We start from the raw sequence: 22444 nt of genomic DNA on the forward strand, positions 1-22444 counted from the left end.
CTAATGCATCAGTGCTCTTCCTTGTTGAGCACCACATATAAAAAGCACTGAGGGTTGCAGGGGCACAGAATGCCAGGAAATCACTGCAAGAAATCCCCAGGTTAGTATCTTTGCCCAACTATCTTCAGCTACTTCAAAGATGACAGTCCCCGACATAAGGTCCAAAGTGGCATGTTTGCTGACGACTGCACAATGTTAAGCACCATTTGCAACTCCTCGGATAGTGAAGCAGCTCATTTCCATAGGCCAAACAGTAATGGTAGCAGGAGATTAGTGAAGTATATAAACAGGTAACAAATCTTGGGTGACTTCAATCTGCATATAGATGGGTAAACCTAATGAGTACTAATGCTGTGGAAGACCAAGTTGATGGAGTGTTTCAAGATAGTTTCTAGAGCAATATATGTCAAAGAACAGACTAAAGAACAGGCTATTTCAGATCTTGTATTGTATAACAAAACAGGGCCAATTAATTATCTTGTTGCAAAAGAACCTTTAAGGATAAGATAGAATTTTACATTTTGTTTGAAACTAAGGTAGTTCAATCTGAAGCCAGGGTGTTAAATTTGAACAATGAAAATTAAGAGCAGCAAATTAGCTGAGGTGGATTGAAAAACATGTGAAAAGATATGATACATAGGCAATAGACAATCTTTGGAGAATTATTACATAGTTACAGCAATTATAGATTCCCTTAAAGCACAAAAACTCAAAAGGAAAAATCAGTCAAACATGGCTTGCAAAGGAAGTCCAGGAAAATGAAAAGACCTTTAAAGTTACCAGGAATAGTCATAAACCGGGGGATTGGGAGGATTTTAGAATACAGTAAATGATGAGCAAGAGGCTAGTAAAGAAAGGAAGAGAGAATAGAATATAAATGTAAGCTAGCAAAAACCAAAAACACAGACTGTAAATGTTTCTATAGGTAGGTAAAAAGGAAACGTTGGCCAAGAGAAATGTGGATCTCTTACAGGCAGAGTCAGGAGAATTTATAATGGGGGAAATGGCAGAACTAAATTATTACAGTTAATTCATGGGTTTCTGTTGCTGCAAAATCTTGTGATGCATGAAATTGCAAAGGGCGAATTTGTGCAAGAGCAAGGAAGAATATTAATGTGTTGGGAGTAGTTCAGAAAAGGTTTACTAGACTAATATCTAGAACTGGCAAGTAGTCTTATGAGGAAAAGGTCAGACAGGCTTGGCTTGTATCCATTGAAGTTTAGAAGAATAAGAGATGACTTGACTGAAATACACAAGATCCTGAAGGGTCTTAATGTGGGAAAAATGTTTCCTTGTGTGGGGGAATCTAGACTCGGGGTTCTTGTTTAAAAAAAGGGGGTCACCCATTCAGGCAGAGATGATGAGAATTTATTTCTCTCAGAGGGTGGTGAGTCTTTGGATTGCCCTTCCTCAAAAGGCAGTGGAAATAAAGTCTTTGAATATTTTTAAGGCAGAGAGAGATAGGAGTTAAATGTTATCAGAGTAGGCAGAAAAGTGCAGTTGAGGTTACGATCAATTCAGCGATGATTTTATTGAATGGCAGGCTGAGTGACCTACTGCACCTTAATCGTATGTTCTTCTACTTTTACCTGCACTGGTTCATTCCCCATTACCCGGTCCAAATGTGTATCTACTCATGTTGGGCTAGAAAGGAGTCCTGTACACATTGTAGGAACTCCATTTTCCTTACATCCCTTACCTACCTCTTCTGACCATTTAATATCAGGGTAGTTGAAATTTCCCATGATTATTATTCAAAATTCAATTCTTTAATTTGCCTGCATATTTCTTTCTCCATCTCCCTTCCACTCTATTATCTGGTATGTAGACCACATCTGTTGGTATAATGGATCTTTCTTATAAATTGTCTCTATCCATATGGATTCTATTTTGGCCTTGCTGATAGCTATGTCACTTCTTTCTAAAGCTGTTTGAAATCCTGAGTACAACTACTCCTTTTTCCTGTTTTCACCCAGTTATCTTTTCTGAATGTTATACTTTGTCGTGTTTAATTTGCATTTTGATTTTTCTGTAGCCATGTCTCAGGAATCTCTACTATACCTGGTTCCTCCCAATATATGATTGTTTCTAGGCCCCTTGCTTTATTATGAACACTGTGTGCATTGTTATACAGACATTTTAACTCATTTTCAACAGGATTTCTTTTCACTTATGTTAGCAATCTTTTTAGACTCCCATTCTATAACCCTTACTTGTTCCCTAGCCCTTCTCCCTTACTTTATTCACTTCTATGTTCTGCCCTGTTTCGGATGCTTATGTTTTCTGTTGACCTCTTCCTTCCTCTTTCTAGTTTAATGCCTTTGCTGCCTCACTCTTTACCCTTTCCGCGAGGAGGCAGGTTCGTTTGATCCAGGTTTAAGTGGGACCCGAGCCCATCCTGTTAATACTGCTCCTTCCTGTCTCAGAACTGGTGCCAGTATCTAAATGAACAAAAACCTCTTTTCCCCAAATCAGGCCTTGAGCCTTGCATTAATTCTCCAATCTATGCCAATTTGCAGGTGGCTCAGGCAGTAATCCAGAGATTATGCTCAAATTCTTGTTTTTAATTTAGAGAATGACTCTTTTCAGTAGCATATGCTCCCTGTTCTTATCCATGTTGTTTGTGCTCACATGGGTGATGACTACTGGACTTACTCCCTCTCCAGCCCCACAAAATATCTCTTATTTTGGCACTAGGTAAGCTGTACACCCTTTGGAATTCACATTCTTGGCTGCAGAGCATGCTATCAATTCCCCTTATAATATATTCCCCTATTGCTTCCATGTTTCTATTCTGCTCCTGCCCGCCCTGAGCAGTCTTCTGAGCTACAGTGCATAGTTCTGCTTTGCACCTCTCCTTTCTGCTGTATATGTCCTTGTCCTCCTACATAAACAACCCTATATTTGTGTTTTTGTTTGTTCTTGCGAGGCAAGTATGGTTGGTGAGGCCAATGTTTATTGTCCATCACTAATTATCCATGAGAAGGTGGTGATGAACTATCCTTGAACTACTACAGTCTACATGTTGTGCACTCTCAGTGATCTTAGGGCAGGAGTTTCAGGATAGTGTCACAGCAAGAGTGAAAGGAATGGCAATATAGTCCAAGTTGATGACTTGGATGAAAATTTTCAAGTGGTGGTTTTCCCGTGTATCTGGTGCCCTTGTGCTTGTAGATGGTCGAGGTTGAGAGTTTCAAAGGTACTGTTGAAGGAAGCTTGGCAAGTTGCTGTAGTGCATCTTGTAGATGATGCACATTACAGCCACTGTGCACCTGTGAAGGAAGAAGTGACTAATTTAGTTGGTGGATGGGGTGTTGATCAACTGGGCTGCTTTGTCTTAGATGGTATTGAGCTTCTCAAGTGTTATCGGAGTTTGCATTTCTCCCATGGCAATGGCCCCACCTGCCCTTGCCAACCCATTCCTCACCCCACACATCACCAGGGCCTGCCTGACTAATCCCGGTGCCCTCAGATTCCGCCTAACTGTTTGTGAGGACGCCTTCCATTTATTGAAACCACTTCTTCCAGGTGCAGTCCCAGAAGTGACCACTACTCACCACTATTGGTCAGCAGCTCCTAGAGACAGCGGATTAATTGGCTACCACTTTCTATAGAACCCACACCACAATGATTAAATCCAGCCCTTTAACTCTGTTTCTCTCCAGATGCTGCCAGACCTACTGAGTATTTCCAGAATTGTCTGTAACTCTTTGGTTGCTTTATCATCCCAGTTTCACGTTTCAGTAGATGTTAGATAATGAGATTAATGATAAACTAAGTTATGGTAGCTTCTCACAGTCCAAAAGCCTATGAACATCAGCAGTGCCTTTTAACACTACAGCTATTCCAGTCTTAATATGTCCTTGGCCTCAGCTCATTTTCATCAAATTCTATCATTCTGTCCAAGAGGCATGTTTGTGATAATGCACAGAATTAAACTGATATTGGAATCAATTAACAAACTTGCTGTCGTCTTGAAAAAGGTCATAGGTGAACTTGACTTTTTACCATTTCCAATGAATGATCTTGCATGTCTACACCTGCGGTTGCATCCTGACAAAATTGGATTCATGTGTACAATATAAAGAAAATTTGCATTCTTGAATGCACTAAAGAGAACACTCACTTGTATCGAATGCAGCTGCCATTATGACCTGAAGGGTCTCTGGGGTGGAGAGTTATAGATGGTGAGGCTCGGGCTGACAACAAAAATCCAACTGCTAGAATTACAAGGCTCAATGCGGTTCCTGCAAACAATTCACAGAAGCCATCAACAGAATATTCCTGCTTGACACTGCATCACAAATTTATCTCCTCGATTTAGGTATGCAAATAAAATGGAAGGCCAAACAGTTAAGAAACTACAGATGTGCTACTATACTTTACAAGCAACCTGTAAGCTGGGAGTAAATAGGAGTAAATTAACCAGAATAGTTGGTGGAAAGAACACGTTTAACTCTCTTGGTACAAATTTTGCCTCATCATCTGCTAAATATCTTTCATTATTTTTGCTTTGGATTTCCACCACCTGCAGTTTTAATAACACTACAAAAACATAATGTCCAAAAGACTTGAAGATTAACCTGCATCACTAATTACAGTCTGCTTGCATGTTGGAATTGCTGCATGTTCAACAGATATGCAATAGGCAGCTGTTGTAATTAAGAAAACAGATAAGCAATTTGAATGCTTGCTATTATCGCTCATCAATTTTTCTCTCTGCTTTTAGTTCAATCAATAGATATTTAAGTGGCTCAAATAATCAGTTATGTTGTTACCAATCTTGACTATTTCTGCCTGACCAATATGCAGCACTAACGTGCAAAGTCATAGGGCAGAGTTTTATGGCGAGACCAGAAATTCCCACCTTAGGTCAATGGAGATTTCTGTTGTCGGACCCTCGTCTGAGCCGATGCTGTGGCAGGCGAGCTGGTAGAGTTCCAGCTATAGAATCCCTACAGTGCAGTAGTAGAGTAGGCCATTCGGTCTACTCCAAAAGAGCATCCTACCCAGGCCCACCCTCCAACCTATCCCTGTAACCCCACGTATTTCCCTGCTAATCCCCCTAACCTACAAATCTTGGGATACTAAGGAGCAAGTCAGCATGGCCAATCCATCTAACCTACACATCTTTGGATTGTGGGAGGAAACCCATGCAAACATGGGGAGAATGTGCAAACTCCACACAGTCACCCAAGCCTGGAATTTAACCTGGGTCCCTGGCACTGTGAGGCAGCACTACTAACCACTGTGTTGGTCCTCTTCCCAAGTCTTTGAAGCACGATATCATTGAACTATTGCACTACAGGTTGAGAAACGTAACTGGGGCAGAATAGCACTTCATTCGCCATAGATTTTAATCTGACTAGCATCTGCAAAATAAAGTAAAACTAGATCTGCTTTATCCCACCTGCAGGCATAACCAGAATTGAACACCCACAATTTATGCTTCAAAGCCAAATTGCCACTGACTTGATATCTAACTAAAATAATCACCAGAAACAAAATCATAATTAAGAAAAAAGGTGAGAAATAAGGCTGTTTGCTTAGCATTGATCCCTAGCAGTGATTGCTGAGGTGATATCACAAACATTAATCGCTTTGAAGTGTAGCCGAATCTTGCGCTCAATTGCATTTTTTGCATGAATGAAAACAATGGAGTTTTTTTTTTGTCATTGGCACGAATATGTATATTGAGAAAATTAGTTTACTGACCTGTGAGACTGCCCAAGGTGAGTTTTCTACGTCCTACCTTCTCAACCAGCCAGACTCCAACCAGTGTGAAAATGAAGTTTGTGAATGCTGTGACTGCTGCCAACCAGATTGCTAATGTGTCATCTTGGACTCCTGACATCTGCAATATGGTAGCACTGTAATACCTGGATGGGGACAATGGGAGGAAATGCATAATTAGTACTGTAATTTAATCCAACTTTATTAACCATTGTAGTCCATTTGGCAGGATAAAGTGAGTTAATAAAAGACAGGAAGAAATGAATAGCAGGAACAATTTACACTCTGGGAAATTTGTTTCAAAATGTTAATCATTTTCTACATACAATGATTTCATTAAAATACTATTGCTTTTCAGTCAAACATATTTGCACTCTGTGCAATGACTTCAGTGTATAGCTTTTAAAAAACAGACGATACTGAATCCTTCCATCTAGTGCTGTTTTAGAACTGGGGGTGAAATTAATCTATACCAGCAATGTGAAGCAAACTATACTGAACCAACAGCTGAGTTTTCACTGGACCCAATTTTTCCACTGAAGTTAACACAATATAGTAGCTTAAATGTTCTTTGGAGACAAGCTTGCTAGTCTTAATATCGCTTTTACATGATTTTAAATTAAAACTCTTGCCAATATTTTGAAAGTCAATGAAAAATAAAAGCTGGCATGGTGAAAAGTAAGCTGCCAATTTGCTACAAGTTTATTTATGCTGCTGGCACAGACCAATTTCACCGTGACTTTTTCATTGAAAGAAGCTTATGAAACGAGATTGCAAGAAAATGGATGAAAACCATTTCATAGAAATACCAGTACTTAGTTTTAACTGCAATAATGCAACACAAATTCTCAACGATCATAAACTTGTAGTGCAATGGCTCAATAATATCGTGCTTCAAAGACTTGTGAAGAGGGCCGACACAGTGGTTAGTACTGCTGCCTCAGTGCCAGGAACCCAGGTTAAATTCCAGCCTTAGGTGACTGTGTGTGGAGTTTGCACGTTCTCCCAGTGTCTGTGCGGGTTTCCTCCAGGTGCTCCAGTTTCCTCCCACAGTCCAAAGATGTGTAGATTAAGTGGATTGGCCATGCTCACTTGCCCATTAGTGTCCCAAGATTTGTAGGTTAGGGGGATTAGCAGGGAAATACATGGGGTTACTGGGATAGGTTGTAGGGTGGGCTTGGGTAAAATGCTCTTTTGGAGAGTTGGTACAGACTTGATAGACCGAATGGCCTACTTCTGCAGTGTAGTGATTCTATGGCCGAAACTCTACCAGTAGGTAACAGATTCCCTGGGTTGGAATCAGGAGTCAGGCCATTTCCCAACATTATGGCCCCACTGCCAATTGGCAGTGCTGGTCTGCTTCATTTTTGCCCCACAGAATCAGGGTGGGCTGGAATTGGGATCTCAGCCTCCCAAAAGGAAACAATACATAAGCAGCGGCGCAAATGGCGTTAGGAGCAGAGACCAGCCTTTCACGTCCTGGGAATGGTAAAAGGCCAGGCTCCAGCATGCTACTTGGTCATTTCACTGCATGAAAGTGTGTTCAAAAGAGACCAGAAATATTGCAACAGATGGCTGGACCTGAGAGTATATACGGCACTGATGTCATTGATACACTGAAAGCTGGCTCAACAGGTGATAGGGAAGACAAATGGAATGTTAGCCTCTATTTCAGAGGGAATGGAGTATAAAAATAAGGAGCTATATAAAAGTCATTAGTTAGATCTCACCTGGAATATTGTGAACAGTTTTGGCACCCTTATCTAAGGAAAGATATACTGGCATTGGAGGCAGTCCAAAGAATGTTCATTAGGTTGATTCTGGGTTTGGAGGGATTTTCAAGGGACTTAACAGGGTAGACAGAGATGAGGAGGGATTTATTCTCTCAAGAGGGGAGTGGACCCGTGGAGGCTGGGTCATTAATTATGTTCAAGGCTGAGATAGACAGATTTTTAATCAGTAAGGGAATCAAGGGAATCCAAGGGTTATGGGAATAAGGAGGCAAAATGGAATTGAGGATATCAGATCAGTCATGATGTCATTGAATGGTGGAGCAGGGTTGTTGGGCCAAATGGCCTACTTCTGCTCCTTTGTTTTATGGTCTTATGAAACATCTCTTTGTGATCTCCCAACCTGTTGCGCGATCTTTTGAATTCATCTGCTGTTTGTGAAGCTGCAGATCTGAGAACTCCGCCACACCAGTCTATCGTTGCTTTCTCTCTGCTTATGCCTACAAATGAACATGCAATTGTTCACAGACAGCTCTACAAGTGGGAACAGCAGCCCAATTCAGGTGCTGCATCCGCCCTTGGACCTTCACTCCATCGCTGTTTGCCTACAATACAAGAGAAGGCCAGCAATTGAGCCATCCAAGGGACATTCCCTACCTTATTCCATATCAAGTCATGAGATCCTCTCAGGGAGCTATGGCCCACTACAATTTAGCCCTGCAGCCTCAACATATGCCACCATGCCATCTTTACTGCAATACTGGGGGTGATCTTCCCAATTTTAAGTGTCACAAAAGTCTGAAAACCCAAGGGACACTGCCTTCCCCTGTCCTTGACTACCCAGGAGGCCTCAATGGCTTCCATTCCCACTGAGGCAATCACATCTGGTCCCCTTTGTTGGGGACCATCTACAATCCTCACCTGCGAGGACCTCCACCAGCAAGGTCCGAAAGTTAACTGAGCCTGGACTATTACATCCCGGGCTCACTAATAAGGTGTAAATGAAGTTATAAAAATTTAAATCAGCCTCGCGCCTGGATTATGCCAGCAAAAATGGCCTGGGAGGATCACGAATGGCTTGACACTGGACACGATTCACATTTTTCGCCTCCTGTTCACATTTCCTGCCCTGCTACTCGACCAGCACAGTGGGGCAGAAAAATTCCATCCATTGAATGTACCAAGAATTAACATGGCAAACTTGAGACAACCTACACGTTGATCCATGTACCTCTTCTATTCCAGTGGTGGGATGGCCCAAGGTGACATCATCCAGGAGAGCCAGCCTATGCTGGCACGATGATTTAGAGACCATGACCTGGATATGGTGCTGCAAGCAGTGGGTGAAAGGAAGGACATCCTCTTTCCATCTGACCAGACAGCCCCCACATCACATCCATAAAGGCATGGTTGGAGATTGCCAAAGGGTGTTCGGCTGAAAATTGCAAGGAAGCTTGATGCATCGGGGGAACACTGATGCACCTAGGTGTAATGCCAGAAACACTTCACTAACTGACGGCTTTCTGACAAGGTGAGTGTGACTTCTCTGTCATCCTTGGATCATAACATGCAATGCATCTAGGCTTCTTAGGGCACATACTGCCCCTCAATCTTGGAGGAGTATGTGCCCAGGTCACAGGCACTGCAACTACTGCCAATAGGCAAGACTGCCAAATAGTGGCACATGCCCGGTCGCGAGATTCTCCCACCCCGCTGTGCTAGAAAATTAGTGTGGCGGGGTGGGAGAATCACCCTCAGTATGTGCAGTTTCCAAACCGTGTGGAGGAAATTCCCTTCTCCATGCAGCAAGGACCTACCCCATCACCCTCTCCCTCATGGCTATATAGGAGATGCAGATGCACAATGCTCATATAAGAGGGCCATGGGAATCGTTAGATTACCACTGAATGAAGGTGCTGGTGATGGTAAATTTCCCCACAAGGTACAAATGTTGTGGAGGAGACATCCTCAGGAATATTGTTGATGTCATGGATATAGGCGAATGAGCTTTTTTTGGAGCTGGGAGGAGGTTATTTTTGAACAACCAAAGAGTGGCGTTGCATTTGTGAGGAGACCTTAGACAGACAGCATGCTGAACACTACCTGTGCCAAACTTCACTAGTTCTTATTTTCCAAGAAGTATACTGCTGAACATGGGTGCAGCTTGTCATCTACAACTTTTCAAGCACAGCTGTACAAACGCCCAAATCCCACCCAACTCGCCAAAATTCCGCATCATTCTGAAGCTGCAGCCTGCTCAACGGCAGTCAATATTACAGGTCTGGCCTCCTTGTTGCCCATAACAGAGAGAAATGGGCGACGGCAGAAATGATGTCGTGAATCGCACACATGGGACTCCCCCACCTGAAGTGGGTTTGTCACGTGAAGAGATGGGAAAATCAGGCCCCCTATAATTGTAGCTTACTATGCTTTCAAAAATAAATTGACACAAGTCCCAAGTAAAAAATGAAATAAAATAAAGATTAAAAGTAGAATGTGAAACTGGAAGAAATTAAATCAGGCTTGCATGGGTGGCAGGGGGCGGGGAAAAAGAGAGGAAAAGCATGTAAACGAAGCCAAAGCATCAATCCATTTCTAATCTGTATCAATAATTGAGTAATCAAAACAAGTTGGTTCACAGTGATTGAATAAATCAAATTCTCTTCTTCTATTGTGGAACCCTAGGACATTAACAAGAGTGTGAGGGTGGGATGTGTCACATTACAGCCTGAACAAGTGCTACAAACATATTGTGCTTTAATATCACAAAGCCTTTCACATTACCCTGAGAAACTGTTTTCCTTCCAGGATATATTTACAATCACATCATCTTGTAATTCTGCCAAACAATTATCACAAAGGCTTTAATGATAGCAAGAAATCAAAAAAGCACAGAATACTCAGAAAATACTGCCAAATAAATAAAGTTTTGAGAATCAGAATTATTAAATCATTCCTTTTAAACTTACGCCATGAAAACCTGGCTCAGAACATTTAATAGCTGTTTATTTTATTGTTGAACAGTATTATTAGCCATCTTCACAATGACTGATAAACATTAGTTAGGAGATCATTCAGCCATTTTCTTTGGCATTCATTAGTTCAAGGCTGACCAAGCTCAGCTATACCACTCTGCACTATCCTTATATCCCTCAATTCCCTTGTACTTAAAAATCTATTAATTGTATTGATCTCTTACCCCGAATATACCAAAGGATGGAGCATTCTCAGCTCTCCATGGTAAGCTATTTCAAAGATTTACATCTTGTGAATTTCTCGCAAGCTTAATGGCCAACTACTTATTCTGAAACTCTTTATTCACAATTCTTGACTCACCAATCAGGAGAAACATCCTGTCAGCATCTACCCTGTCAAACTCTAAGAATTTTATGTTTCAATCAAATCACCTCTCATTTTTCTAAATTCAAGGGAATAACAACCTAGTATGTTCAATCTGTTCCCACTGGGTAAACACTCCTAACCCAGGAATTAGTCTCGTGAATCTTTGTTGCACTCCCTCTGGGACAAACTTATCTTTCCTTTGGTAAGGAAAGCAAAACTGTACACTGGTGTCATCCCACCTATTCTTAATTGTAGTCAGACCTCTTATACTCCAATTCAATTGCAATTATCAATATACCTTTGGACTACTAACTGCAATTTAGCTTTTCTATTTTTTCCTACCAAAATAGACAATTTCTTATTTGTCCATATAATACACCTGCCATGTTCTTGCTCACTCACTTAACTTGTCTAAATGCTCTTGCAGCCCATGTCCACCTTACCTTACTTTCTCACCAAACTTTTTACTGCCAGCAAATTTGGGTGTTACACATGGTCTCCTATTCTAGGTATATAATATATGGTGTTAGCAGAAATTAGAACAGAGAATGAAGAGTATCTAGTGTGCAGAGAAAGGAATGGAGACATCCAGGAGCAGATAGACAGCAGAAAGGGCCAATTATTGTGTTGCAATAGCAAGTAGTCAACTGGAGCAGAACAAGATATTCAATAGTTAAAATCAGAATCAGGTCTAACAAGAAAGCAGAGAAAAGCTTTGCAAATGTATATCACTGCCAAGTTGTTTGGTGAAAATTGGCTAACATTGCTTTTAGGAAGTTAGATTACTTCCCTCTAGCCTGTTTCTCACTGTTACTTAAATTCAAAAGCCCCTGATATACATCTAATTTTCCATCACTCCAACAAATAAAATTGTCAAACAAAATGTCAATGGATTGATTATATTTCCAGAAAATAATGGAATGTACTTTATTATACAACACACTTCCATGAACATCCCAACAGATTTGGACTTCTGGACGTTGATTTTCAGATTTGAATCCTTCATCATTTATATCATAAGTAACATTGCTACAATTCTCACGACAACTTAAAATTTTAATAGCAATCAATATTCAAGTCTGAAAATTTCAACCACCAGCTATTTTTTAAAAAAAGCATTAGATTGACATGCAGTTCTATCTGGTACTAACCACAGTTTTGGTGATGCAGGTGCATCATCTCCACATTTATTGAGCAGGTCTACGGAATCTTTGAAGTGGCAACCATAAACACATCAATCTAGTGCTATGATGAATCACTCTGTTACAGCAACATAATTTTCAAACACAACACAAAGGTTATCACTGACCCGAACCTAACTGAACTAAACTAGATAAATACTGTGCCTGGAAGACAAGGTATGAGGATAGGAATTCTGTAGAAAGTAACTCACCTCCCTACTGAGTTGATGAGAAGGGCCACATCATCCAAGACCTCAACAAGAAGAGGAAATCTCTCTGTGCCTAACATCACCAGCAAGGCAAAGGGGGGAACATCAAACAATAAAAACAATAAAAACAGAGGCACAAAAAAAAGTTAGGGAAAATCAAGAACAAACAATGAACTAAGATAGCTAAGGAACTGCAACTCCTCGCTGACAAGTATGATAGCCACAGCTTCTTTTGTACCACCAAGACGATATATGAACCCAACACCTTCGGCCCTAATCTGGTGCAGAGCATGGACAGAATCCTTTTGAGAGACGTAGAAAACATCAGCTTTCAAAGGAAAGAACGCTTCAAAGAACTCCTAGACCATGATACAATGATAGATGAGGCCACGTTAGAGGAAATCCCCCAACTCCCATCAATGATGATCTTGGACTCCCACCAAAAGTGAATGATGTGATTTTGATTTATTATTGTCACATATATTAGTATACATGAAAAGTATTGTTTCATATGTGCTATACAGGCAAAGCTTATCGTTCATAGAGAAACAAATGAGAGAATGCAGAATGTAGTATTACAGTCATAGCCAAGCTGCAGAGAAAGATCAACTTAATGTGAGGTAGGTCCATTCAAAAGTCTGATGCCAGCAGGGAAGAAGCTGACCTTGAGTCGGTTGGTACGTGATCTCAGATTTTTGTATCTTTTTCCTGATGGAAGAAGGTGGAAGAGAGAACGTCCAGGGTGCGTGGGGTCCTTAATTATGCTGGCTGCTTTGCCGAGGCAGCGTGGGAAGTGTAGACAGAGCCAATGGATGGGAGGCTGGTTTGCGTGATGGATTGGGCTACATTCACAACCTTTTGTAGTTTCTCGTGGTCTTGGACAGAGTGGGAGCCACACCAAGCTGTGATGCAACCAGAAAAAATGCTTTCTATGGTGCATCTGTAGAAGTTGGTGAGAGTCATAGCTGACATGCCAAATTTCCTTGGTCTTCTGAGAAAGTAGAGGCGTTGGTGGGCTTTCTTAACTATAATGTTGGCATGGGGGAACCAGGACAGGTTGTTGGTGATCTGGACACCTAAAAACTTGAAGCTTTCAACCATTTCTACTTCGTCCCCATTGATGTAGACTGGGGCATGTTCTCCACTACGCTTCCTGAAGTCGATGACAATCTTTTTCATTTTGTTGACATTGAGAGAGAGATTATTGTTGTCGCACCAGTTCACCAGATTTTCTATCTCATTCCTGTACTCTGTCTTGTCATTGTTTGAGATCCAACCCACTATGGTGGTGTCATCAGCAAACTTGAAAATTGAGTTGGATGGAAATTTGGCCACACAGTCATAAGTGCATAAAAAGAGTACAGTAGGGGGGGCTGAGAACACAGTAGAAGCCACTATTAAACACAAGAATGGAAAAGCCATAAGAGTGGATGGGATTCCAACGGAGATTTTCAAACTTGTGGAGGAGAAGAGTTCACCCGTCATTTTCTTGAAAAACTGGGACAGAGAAGAAATCCCTGCTGCCCTCAGGTATGCCATAATTGCTGTCTTCAAGAAAGGGGATAAAGCAGGGAAATGGGAACTACCTACTCCCGACTCTCCATCACTGGGAACCTCATTGCCTGCATCCTCATTAGCTGCCTTTTCCCAGTCTTTGAAAAGTTCCTTCCGGAAACCCAGTGTGGCTTCCAACAAAACTGTGGAAGAACTGACCAGATTTCAATCTTGACAACTTCAACAGAAATGTCAGGAGCATCATCAACCACTCTACATGGCCTTCATCAATATGACCAAGGCTTTTGACTAAGTCAGTCAATCGGAAAACGCTCCAAAGTTTAGCTGTCCAGAGAAATTCACCAACATCCTCCGACTCCTCCATGATAAGATGTCAGCAACAGTCCTCATCAATAGAAATAAAACATAAACCTTCAAGATCTTCTCTGTCGTCAGCAAATAAGCAATATTACCCCACCCCTTTCTCCATCGACACCATCCTTCACCTTGTCAAGAACAAGCTTCCTAGTGGAGTGGATATCTTCTACAGGATGGACAGAAAACTTTTTGACCTCAATTGGTTGAAATTCAAGGAAATGACACTGACATTATGTGTGGAACTTCAGTATGTGGATCACAGTGCCATCTCCACTGAGAACAGAATCTCCAAGCCGTGCTTGATACCTTCACGTCAGATGTTCTTTCAGAGAATCAGTGCACACTCAATGGGCCAAATGGCCTCCTTCCACACTGTAGAATAATCAGGATATTCTACACGATCAGTCATGATCATAATGAATGGCAGAGCAGGCTCCTAGTTTCCATGTTTCAAATAAATGAGGCAAAATCATTGCCTCACTCAACCTGGCCTCTCTCACTCTCTCTAATGGCCCATCTCTTCCTATTTCTGAAATATATTTCTGTTTTTTCCAAATGGCTATGCATTGCAATTTTAAACAAATAAACACTATGGGCCCTATTTTACCATTTTGATTTTAAGTGCTGGACGGACTTGAAAATAGGAGTGTTTCAGATCTGACTCTTCGCCCGTTCGTTCTGAGGCGCCCACGTATACACTGCCTGCAAAAGTATCAGCGATTCTGTTTTGAGCTGCAGAAGCCTGTGGACGGCATGTAACGGGCCCGAAACCCTGCAGCTCCGATCAGAGCCTTCAACTGCGCATGCACAAAAAATAACGCTGCTCCTCAGTCACATCCCTCCCAGGCCAGATAATGCTTCTCCCTGGCCCCCACAGACATTGCTCCACCCCCACAGAAGTACTGACCTCCTTATCCCCCCATCCTCCAACTACACGGACCGATTGCGGCGCCCTTCCCCCCACCAATCTCCAGCAGAGCGAACCCTCATCCCCCCCTCACCAATCTCAGACAGAGTGATTTCTCCCTTCCCAGCTCCATCCCCCCCTCCCCCCCCGCCCCCGACTGATCTCCGGCAGAGCAATCCCTCCCCCCAAATTATCTCAGGCAGAGTGATATCCCCCCTCCCAACTCCACCCCACCCCCCTCCCCCACTCGATCTCAGGCAGAGTGATCCCCCCGCCCCCCCACCTCAGGCAGAGTGATCCCCCCAACCTCAGGCAGAGTGACCCCCCCCCACACCTCAGGCAGAGCGATCCCCTCCCCCCCCACCTCAGGCAGAGCGATTCCCCCCCCCCCCCCACCTCAGGCAGAGCGATTTCCCCCCCCCCCACCTCAGGCAGAGCGATTTCCCCCCCCCCACCTCAGGCAGAGCGACCCCCCCCCCCCCCCACCTCAGGCAGAGTGACCCCCCCCCCCACCTCAGGCAGAGTGATCCCCCCCCCCCACCTCAGGCAGAGTGATCCCCCCCCCCCCCACCTCAGGCAGAGTGATCCCCCCCCCCCCACCTCAGGCAGAGTGATCCCCCCCCCCCCCACCTCAGGCAGAGTGATCCCCCCCCCCCAACCTCAGGCAGAGTGATCCCCCCCCCCCACCTCAGGCAGAGTGATTCTCCCCCCCCCCCCCCCCCCCACCTCAGGCAGAGTGATCCCCACAGTCGGCCCCACCCCAGCCTCCTGCACAAGGCCCCGATCTTCTCCTGACTGATGGCTGCATGACCTGCAGCCCCATCTCTCTCCCCTGTCCCCAATCACGTGGAAACTGATCCCTGCCCCCCCCCCTCCCCCCTACCCCGCCATCAGCTCCTGCAAATGCCCACTTGCCTTCCCCTCAATGCTAACAAGGAAAACTACATGTAATTTGTTGGAATGCTCCGCCAAACTGTCTGCAGCTGATCTGCCTCAACGAGGAGCAGCTCCATAAAAACCCCATTGGAAGGCAGGCAGGCAGTAGCACACACATTCTTACACCGCTGAGGGTGATGAGGATTGGCCACCCAAATACACATCTCCACACAGTTCCACGAAAAATGAGCACATGACCAGCCCCCCCCGATTTACTGAAGGTAATCTCGGAAAGCTGCTGGAGCGGCAGAGGCGAGGCGAGACAAGCCCCCCCCCCCCCCTGCCAGAAGGACGCAGACCCAGGGGGGCTGATGGCAATGTGACCTGGGAGGCAGTTGCCACCTCAGTTAGTGCCATGGCACTGGCCCCAGAACAGGAAGCAGTGCTGCAAGAAGGTCTATTACCTAATCTGGCATCTTCCCCAAATTGTTCAGTTCCTCCAATCCCCAGCACCCTGCATGCTTCCTGACCCCCAAGCATCTGCTTCCTACCCGCCCCCCCCTCCAAGAGTAGCACTGCACTTGCCCTCTAACGACAACCACCTGATACTCTGCAAGACTCACGCCATCAACTCTTTTATGGATCCTGTCTCCACAGGAGAAGACTGACCACAACACCGGAGAGAGGGCGAAGACAGGGGGTGGTGAGCCAGACCGCCAAGTCCTCACCCCCTTTGAAGAGTGGCCGCTGGAGCGATCCAGGGAAGGGGAGATGCGGGCTGTCAGCGACAGCATGGTCGGGCTGAAGTCAAGTAGTGAGCACCTATCAATCCTCCACTCAATTTGAGGCAACTTCTCGGGGGCATGGGGTTTTGGTGTGAGGTCAAGGTTTAAAAGAGATGTACAAGGGATGTTTATTTGCACAGAGAGGGTGGTGGGTGCCTGGAACTTGCTGCCGGGGAAGGTCGCAGAGGCAGATATGAGAGTGACCTTCAAGGGGCGTCTTTACAGATACGTGAATGGGATGGGAATAGAGGCATATGGTCCCCGGAAGGGTAGGCGGTTACAATCAGATGGGCAGCCTGTTCGCTGCAGGCCTGGAGGACCTGTTCCTGTGATGTAATCTTCTTTATTCTATGTTCAATGGAGAAATGTGAATCGAGTTTTTTGCATCCCAGGTTCCTCTCCGTCACTTGCACTTAACCCCGTGTGCTGTGTTGTAGGGACAGATCCAGACGTCCTGGGGCCATCTGGCATCGTAGAACCCACTGCGGCTCCCACCCATCCTGGTCCAGACAGCTCAGACAAGTCCTTGGAGGATATGGGTGAAGGAACCTCAGAGGGTGGTACCACTTTGGCGTCAGCTTCCACCTCACAACTCACCATCCCAAATACTGATACATCAGCGGGTCCAGTTAGTGATGAGGCTTCTGGGCCACTCTGGTGAGCATGACATCGGCTGATGTTCATCGGGTGGCGGAGGGAACGTCCGAGGCCTCTGGCACGCAGGGGCCTGTCGGAGGAGAGGACTCAGCTGGCACCAGGCTGCATGCTGGGCCTCCGAGATCACTTCTCCCTCAGCTGCTGGAGATGTAGCAACAGAGCCAGGGAATGCAAGAGGGGCTGACCGACACACTGGACCGACTGCGAGGCTGTTGGGAGGAGTCCCAAAGCCTTCAGGCAGAACAGCTATTGCCTGTCTTGCGTGGTTCCCAGGCCAACACTGCAAGGGTGCACCTGCAGTGGGAAGCCTGGGGCAGGGAATCCTCACCATAAGTGGCAGGCTCCAAGCGATGGCGAGTCACAGCGGGCCACAGCAGAGTCCCAGAGGGCCATGGCTGAGTCCCAGCGGGCCACAGCTGAGGGACTGAACAGGATTCTCAAGATTCTGCGAGAGGCTTGAGAGCTTGCAGGAGACCCAGCGGGGCAGCGCTGAGACACAGTGGGCTACGGCAGCAGCCCTCGAGAACGTGGCCCAGTCACAGAAGATCATGGCTGAGGGGCTGCAGAGTGTGGCCCAGTCTCAGAGGGCATTTGCTGCAGCCATTGACAGGTGGTCCCCGACTCAGGTGGCCATCGCTGAGGACTCAACCACCATGAGTAGACCACAGGTGGTCCTCCACAACTGGCAGGGCCAGGTGGTGCCGGAACTTCTGAAACTCACTGCAGAAGCATCACCGTCCCATAGAGTGACCCAGGGGCGCACTTGAACCACAAGGGAGGAGAAAAGGCTCAAGCCCATGCCAGGGCCTTCCAGCCAGGAGACTGTGGCTACACCTTCTGACTCCCCGCTTCCTGACACCGGGGCACCTCAGGGGCAGTGGGATGAAGAGGATGTCATGGAAACGTCCCAGTCACCTGGAAGCCGGCCAGGGTTCTCAATGTCCAAGAGGACACCTGCCACACACACCACAGGCAACAGGGCGAGGTAGGCAGCTGGCCCCCTCCATTTCCAATGTACATTCTGGGGAGACACAGACATAGTGGTATGCCACAAAGTTAAGAAGGTGTAACTGCACTAAGATGGCACGGGTGAAGGGCTGCACTCGTTAGATAGATCTTTAAGCACTTTAACGTTTTCCGTTCACATGCTTTTATCTTAGAACTTATTGTTCAAGCACCTTTATTGTAATCAATAAATCATTTTTCACCGCCCACCTGTGACTAATTTGTCTCAGATTTGTCTCGAATAGGAATCCTCTTCCATTGATGATCGCCGGAGGGATGCTTCATGTTGACGTTAGTTGGGGAGGCCCCTCAATGCTGTGTCACTGAGAAAAGAAAGCCATTGGTTCCCCAGAACCCATGAGCGATTCCCTACCCTCCTCCACCACCCATCCCAGGGCCCTGTATGGGGTTTTCAGATCCCTTACCCACTACATAGACGTGGGCCCAGGTGTCAGCGTGCATGCAGAGCTCAGGTAGGAGTCAGAGTAGTTTGCACCAGGACATCATTGTAATGGTATTTAGTGAGTTGTCATCACCCTCCTGCCTGCCAAAGAAACTTGCTAACACAGCGTACCCAGGCTCACCACTTTGGTGTGACGATGTTGCAGGAGATAGAATTTGTGTGCGTGCGGGGGGTGGGGGGGGAACCCACAGACAGGTCCCTAGTGACTGAACTGCCTGGTGATCAGGGCCTCCCTAGCCACCCTCTCATGCCTCATTCGAGCTGCCTGTCCTCCAGCGCCTGGAGGACAGTTCCTCGGCGTGCTCTTCTTCCTCCTCCTCCCACTCCTGCTAGGTGGCCTCTTCTGCAGCGATGCTCGGCTGGTCGGTCTCCACGTCCTCCTCCTCCTCTAATAGGTCACCTCTCTGCTGTGCCAGGTTGTGCAAGGCACAGCGCACCACCACTAAGCGTGAAGAGATCACAGGGCTATATTGGAGGGCCCCGCCAAAGCGGTCCAGGCATCAGAATCACATTTTGAGGAGCCCTATGAACTCTCCACTATCTCACGGGTGGCTACATGGGCCTCATTATAGCAGGTCTCTGCCTCAGTCACAGGCGTCATCAGCCATGTCCGAAGCGGGTAACTCATATCACCCACGAGTCACCCCCGCAGCATGGGCTCCTCTTCAAATGCCTCCAGTATGTCAGAGCTCCTGAGAATGAAGCTGTCATGCATGCTGCCAGGGTGTCTTGTGCAGACATGCATAAAGTTCATGTTGTGATCATGTTGGGCATTCAGGGAGTGGAGCCCCTTTCTGTTGACGAATCTTCATGGATTTTGCAGCAGGGCCTCGAGGGTGATGTGGGTGCAGTCGATGACCCCCTGTACATTAGGCATGCCCGCAATGGCTGTGAACCCTGCAGCCCGAGCTTCCTGTTGGGCCAGGTTAAATTTGATGTACTGCTCAGCCCGGGCATACAGGGCTTCTGTGACATACTTGACACCGGTGTGCACAGCTGACTGGGAAATGCCACATTCATCTCCGCTAGGCATCTGGAAAGAACCAGTTACATAAAAGTTCAGAGCAGCCGTCAATTTGACAGCCACCAAAAGTGGATGCCCCCCACTGCCTCAAGGTGCCAGGTCTTACAACAGGTGGCATAGGTGTTGCTCTGCCTTTCGGAGGCAGAGCCGTTGGCAGCACACTGTGTCCTGCATCTGACACTCAATGCACGGAACTGTCAGGGTCTCTGCTCTCAGCTTCTCCTGTGCTCCCCCTCTGAGTGAATGTCGGCTGCCTCTGGTGGTCATCTCCCTCTACTCCTGCAAGTGGTAAGGCCTGGGCCTGGGCCTCCCGTGTCTGCAATTCTTCCTCCTGCTCCGCCTCCTCAGCTCCAGCAGCAACCAAAAGACCAGCAAGATCATTTGGTTGCATCGCAAAAGCCATCTCGTCATTCTGAAGAGGGGAGGGGTTTGGAGATGGAGAGGAAGACATGGAGAGGTTAAGGAGCACTGCTTGCCCTAGCCTAGCAACAGTCATTGTCCATACTGTCCATTCCCCCACCCACATGTGCCCCAGAATCACAGAACCCCCATTCTCCCAATCATATGCTCCCTAAAAATCACAAATCCCTCATTATCCCACCCACGTGCTCCCCAGAATGACAGACCCCCATTCCCCCACCGACATGCTCCCCAGAATCACAGCTCCTTGAAAAGTTCAGAGTCTGCAGCAGTGCAATTTGCAAGGGCTTTGTGCACATCCTTCAGCTGACAGAGTGCGAAGTGTACCAGGACCCAGCAGCAGCCACAAGACCCGAGGTCAGTGCTGAGACCTGGGTCCATACTGCAAATCGGACATTGGACACCCTGCCGAGCAACAGCCTCCCACACACTTGCAGGGCCCCCACCGACCCGAGAAACAAAATGGCCACAGCGAAAGGACCCCATAAGCAACAGAGCCATTGACGCTAGGCACTTACCTCCTTACTAACCCTCACTGATGGAGTGCCCAAATCGGACTTTCATGGAGCATGTCTGATTCGCACCGATTCTGGATTGGCGAACGGGTGGTAAAGGGGGAAGTGCTGGTGAAGTCTATTGAAATGCATGCAAATGCATTTAAATGGCCGTCGTGACCATTTCAGGCGTGGTCCCAATCATGGCCATTTTCGGGCTTTGGTAAAGGGGGAAACCGGCGCGGAGGCGGGCACGGATCACGCTACTTGCCTCACGCCCAACTTTACCAAGTTTTCACGCCCGAAAATGGGCACAACTTGATGGTAAAAATCAGGCCTTATGCTTAAGATTTTTTACTTTATCGCATCTTTGTTTAATTTACGTTTAGTGAGTTTAGTGAGCATTGTGGTTATTTCTCTGGACTAGAAATCCCCGACATCATAAAAACCTACAATGCAGAAAGAGGCCATTTGGCCCATCGAGTCTGCACCGACCACAATCCCACCCAGGCCCTACTCCCATATCCTTACATATTTACCCGCTAATCCCTCTAACCTACGCATCTCAGGACACTAAGCGGCAATTTTTAGCATGGCCAATCAACCTAACCCGCACATCGTTGGACTGTGGGAGGAAACTGGAGCACCCGGAGGAAACCCACGCAGGCACGAGGAGAATGTGCAAACTCCGTGACCCAAGCTGGGAATCCCTGGAGCTGTGAAGCAGCAGTGCTAACCACTGTGCTACCGTGGGGAGATTCTCCCAAAAAAGTTGTAAGTGCTGAATTTGTGGGAAAACTGGTGTAAATCACAATTATTTTTTCAGTGGGAGTTCAGACTCTAATCTCCCACACTCTCTGCAATACAGAGGTCACAACCGTAAATATTATTAAAAGCTCAGGGGGGGCGGGGCCTGTTCACGCCGGAGGCTGACAGTTCCTGCACAGTGGCCCACAATTGTCAGCCTGCAGTTTACTGACCAGCTTGGTCGCTGGCCAGTGTGGGATTCCCAGTGTGGTTCCGACCACGCTGGATATCTGTCACTAGGAGATGCGCACTGGTTAGGAATGCACATGTGCGATTCTCCCAGCCCGACCAGCCAAAAAATTTGCGGGTCAGGATGGGAGATTCACGGCCATTGCCAAATGATTCAGAGGCATTCATTCAAGTCCCACCCACAGCAGCTGAAGAATTTAAATTCAATTAATTGAATAAATATGAAACGAAAAGCTAATATCCGAAATGGTAACCATGAAATAAACAGATTGTTGCAAAAACCCATCTGACTTACTAATATCCATTAGGAAACAAAATCAATCTCCTGTTCTTACTTGGTATGGCTTATACGTGACTCGAGACCACCGTAATCTGCTTGGCTCTCAATTATTCTATTATGTATTGTTTGCTTTCAAGAAGGTGCTCACAATCAGCTTCTCGAAAGCAATGAAGGATGGTCAATAAACGTTAATCTCGTCAACAATACCTACATTCTACCAGTTAAGAAGTTCAATGCCACTCAGGAAAACTTTTCCTCCATTAAGTAACTGCAATGCTGAAGGAATTTATATAGTGTCTGAAACATTTTAAGATGATGTATGTATTACCAAATAATAAGGTGATCGTGACTTCTCACTTTAGAGTCATAGAACCATAGCGGTTTACAGCATGGAAACAAGCCCTTTGCCCAACTTGTCCACGTCACCCCCTTTTTTAACCCCTAAACTATTCCCAATTGCCCGCGTTTGG

At 45.9% G+C, this 22444-nt stretch overlaps 1 protein-coding gene across 3 annotated transcripts in view; it reads right to left on the reverse strand.

Annotated features, from left to right (window-relative positions):
- Positions 1-22444, reverse strand: part of LOC144507911 (proton myo-inositol cotransporter-like) — a 138578-nt gene that overhangs the window by 14678 nt on the left and 101456 nt on the right. For all 3 annotated transcript variants that reach the window (XR_013500165.1, XM_078235398.1, XM_078235397.1), the window contains exons 5-6: positions 5716-5879; positions 4127-4247 (exon numbers count right to left, since the gene is read on the reverse strand). Coding sequence is in view for 2 of the 3 variants with exons in the window: in XM_078235398.1 (XP_078091524.1) it covers positions 4127-4247; positions 5716-5879 (285 nt within the window). In the remaining variant the exon portion in view is untranslated. The remainder of the gene's footprint in view (positions 1-4126; positions 4248-5715; positions 5880-22444) is intronic.

The sequence above is a fragment of the Mustelus asterias genome, chromosome 19 (assembly GCF_964213995.1).
Source record: "Mustelus asterias chromosome 19, sMusAst1.hap1.1, whole genome shotgun sequence".
NCBI classification, from domain to species: domain Eukaryota; kingdom Metazoa; phylum Chordata; class Chondrichthyes; order Carcharhiniformes; family Triakidae; genus Mustelus; species Mustelus asterias.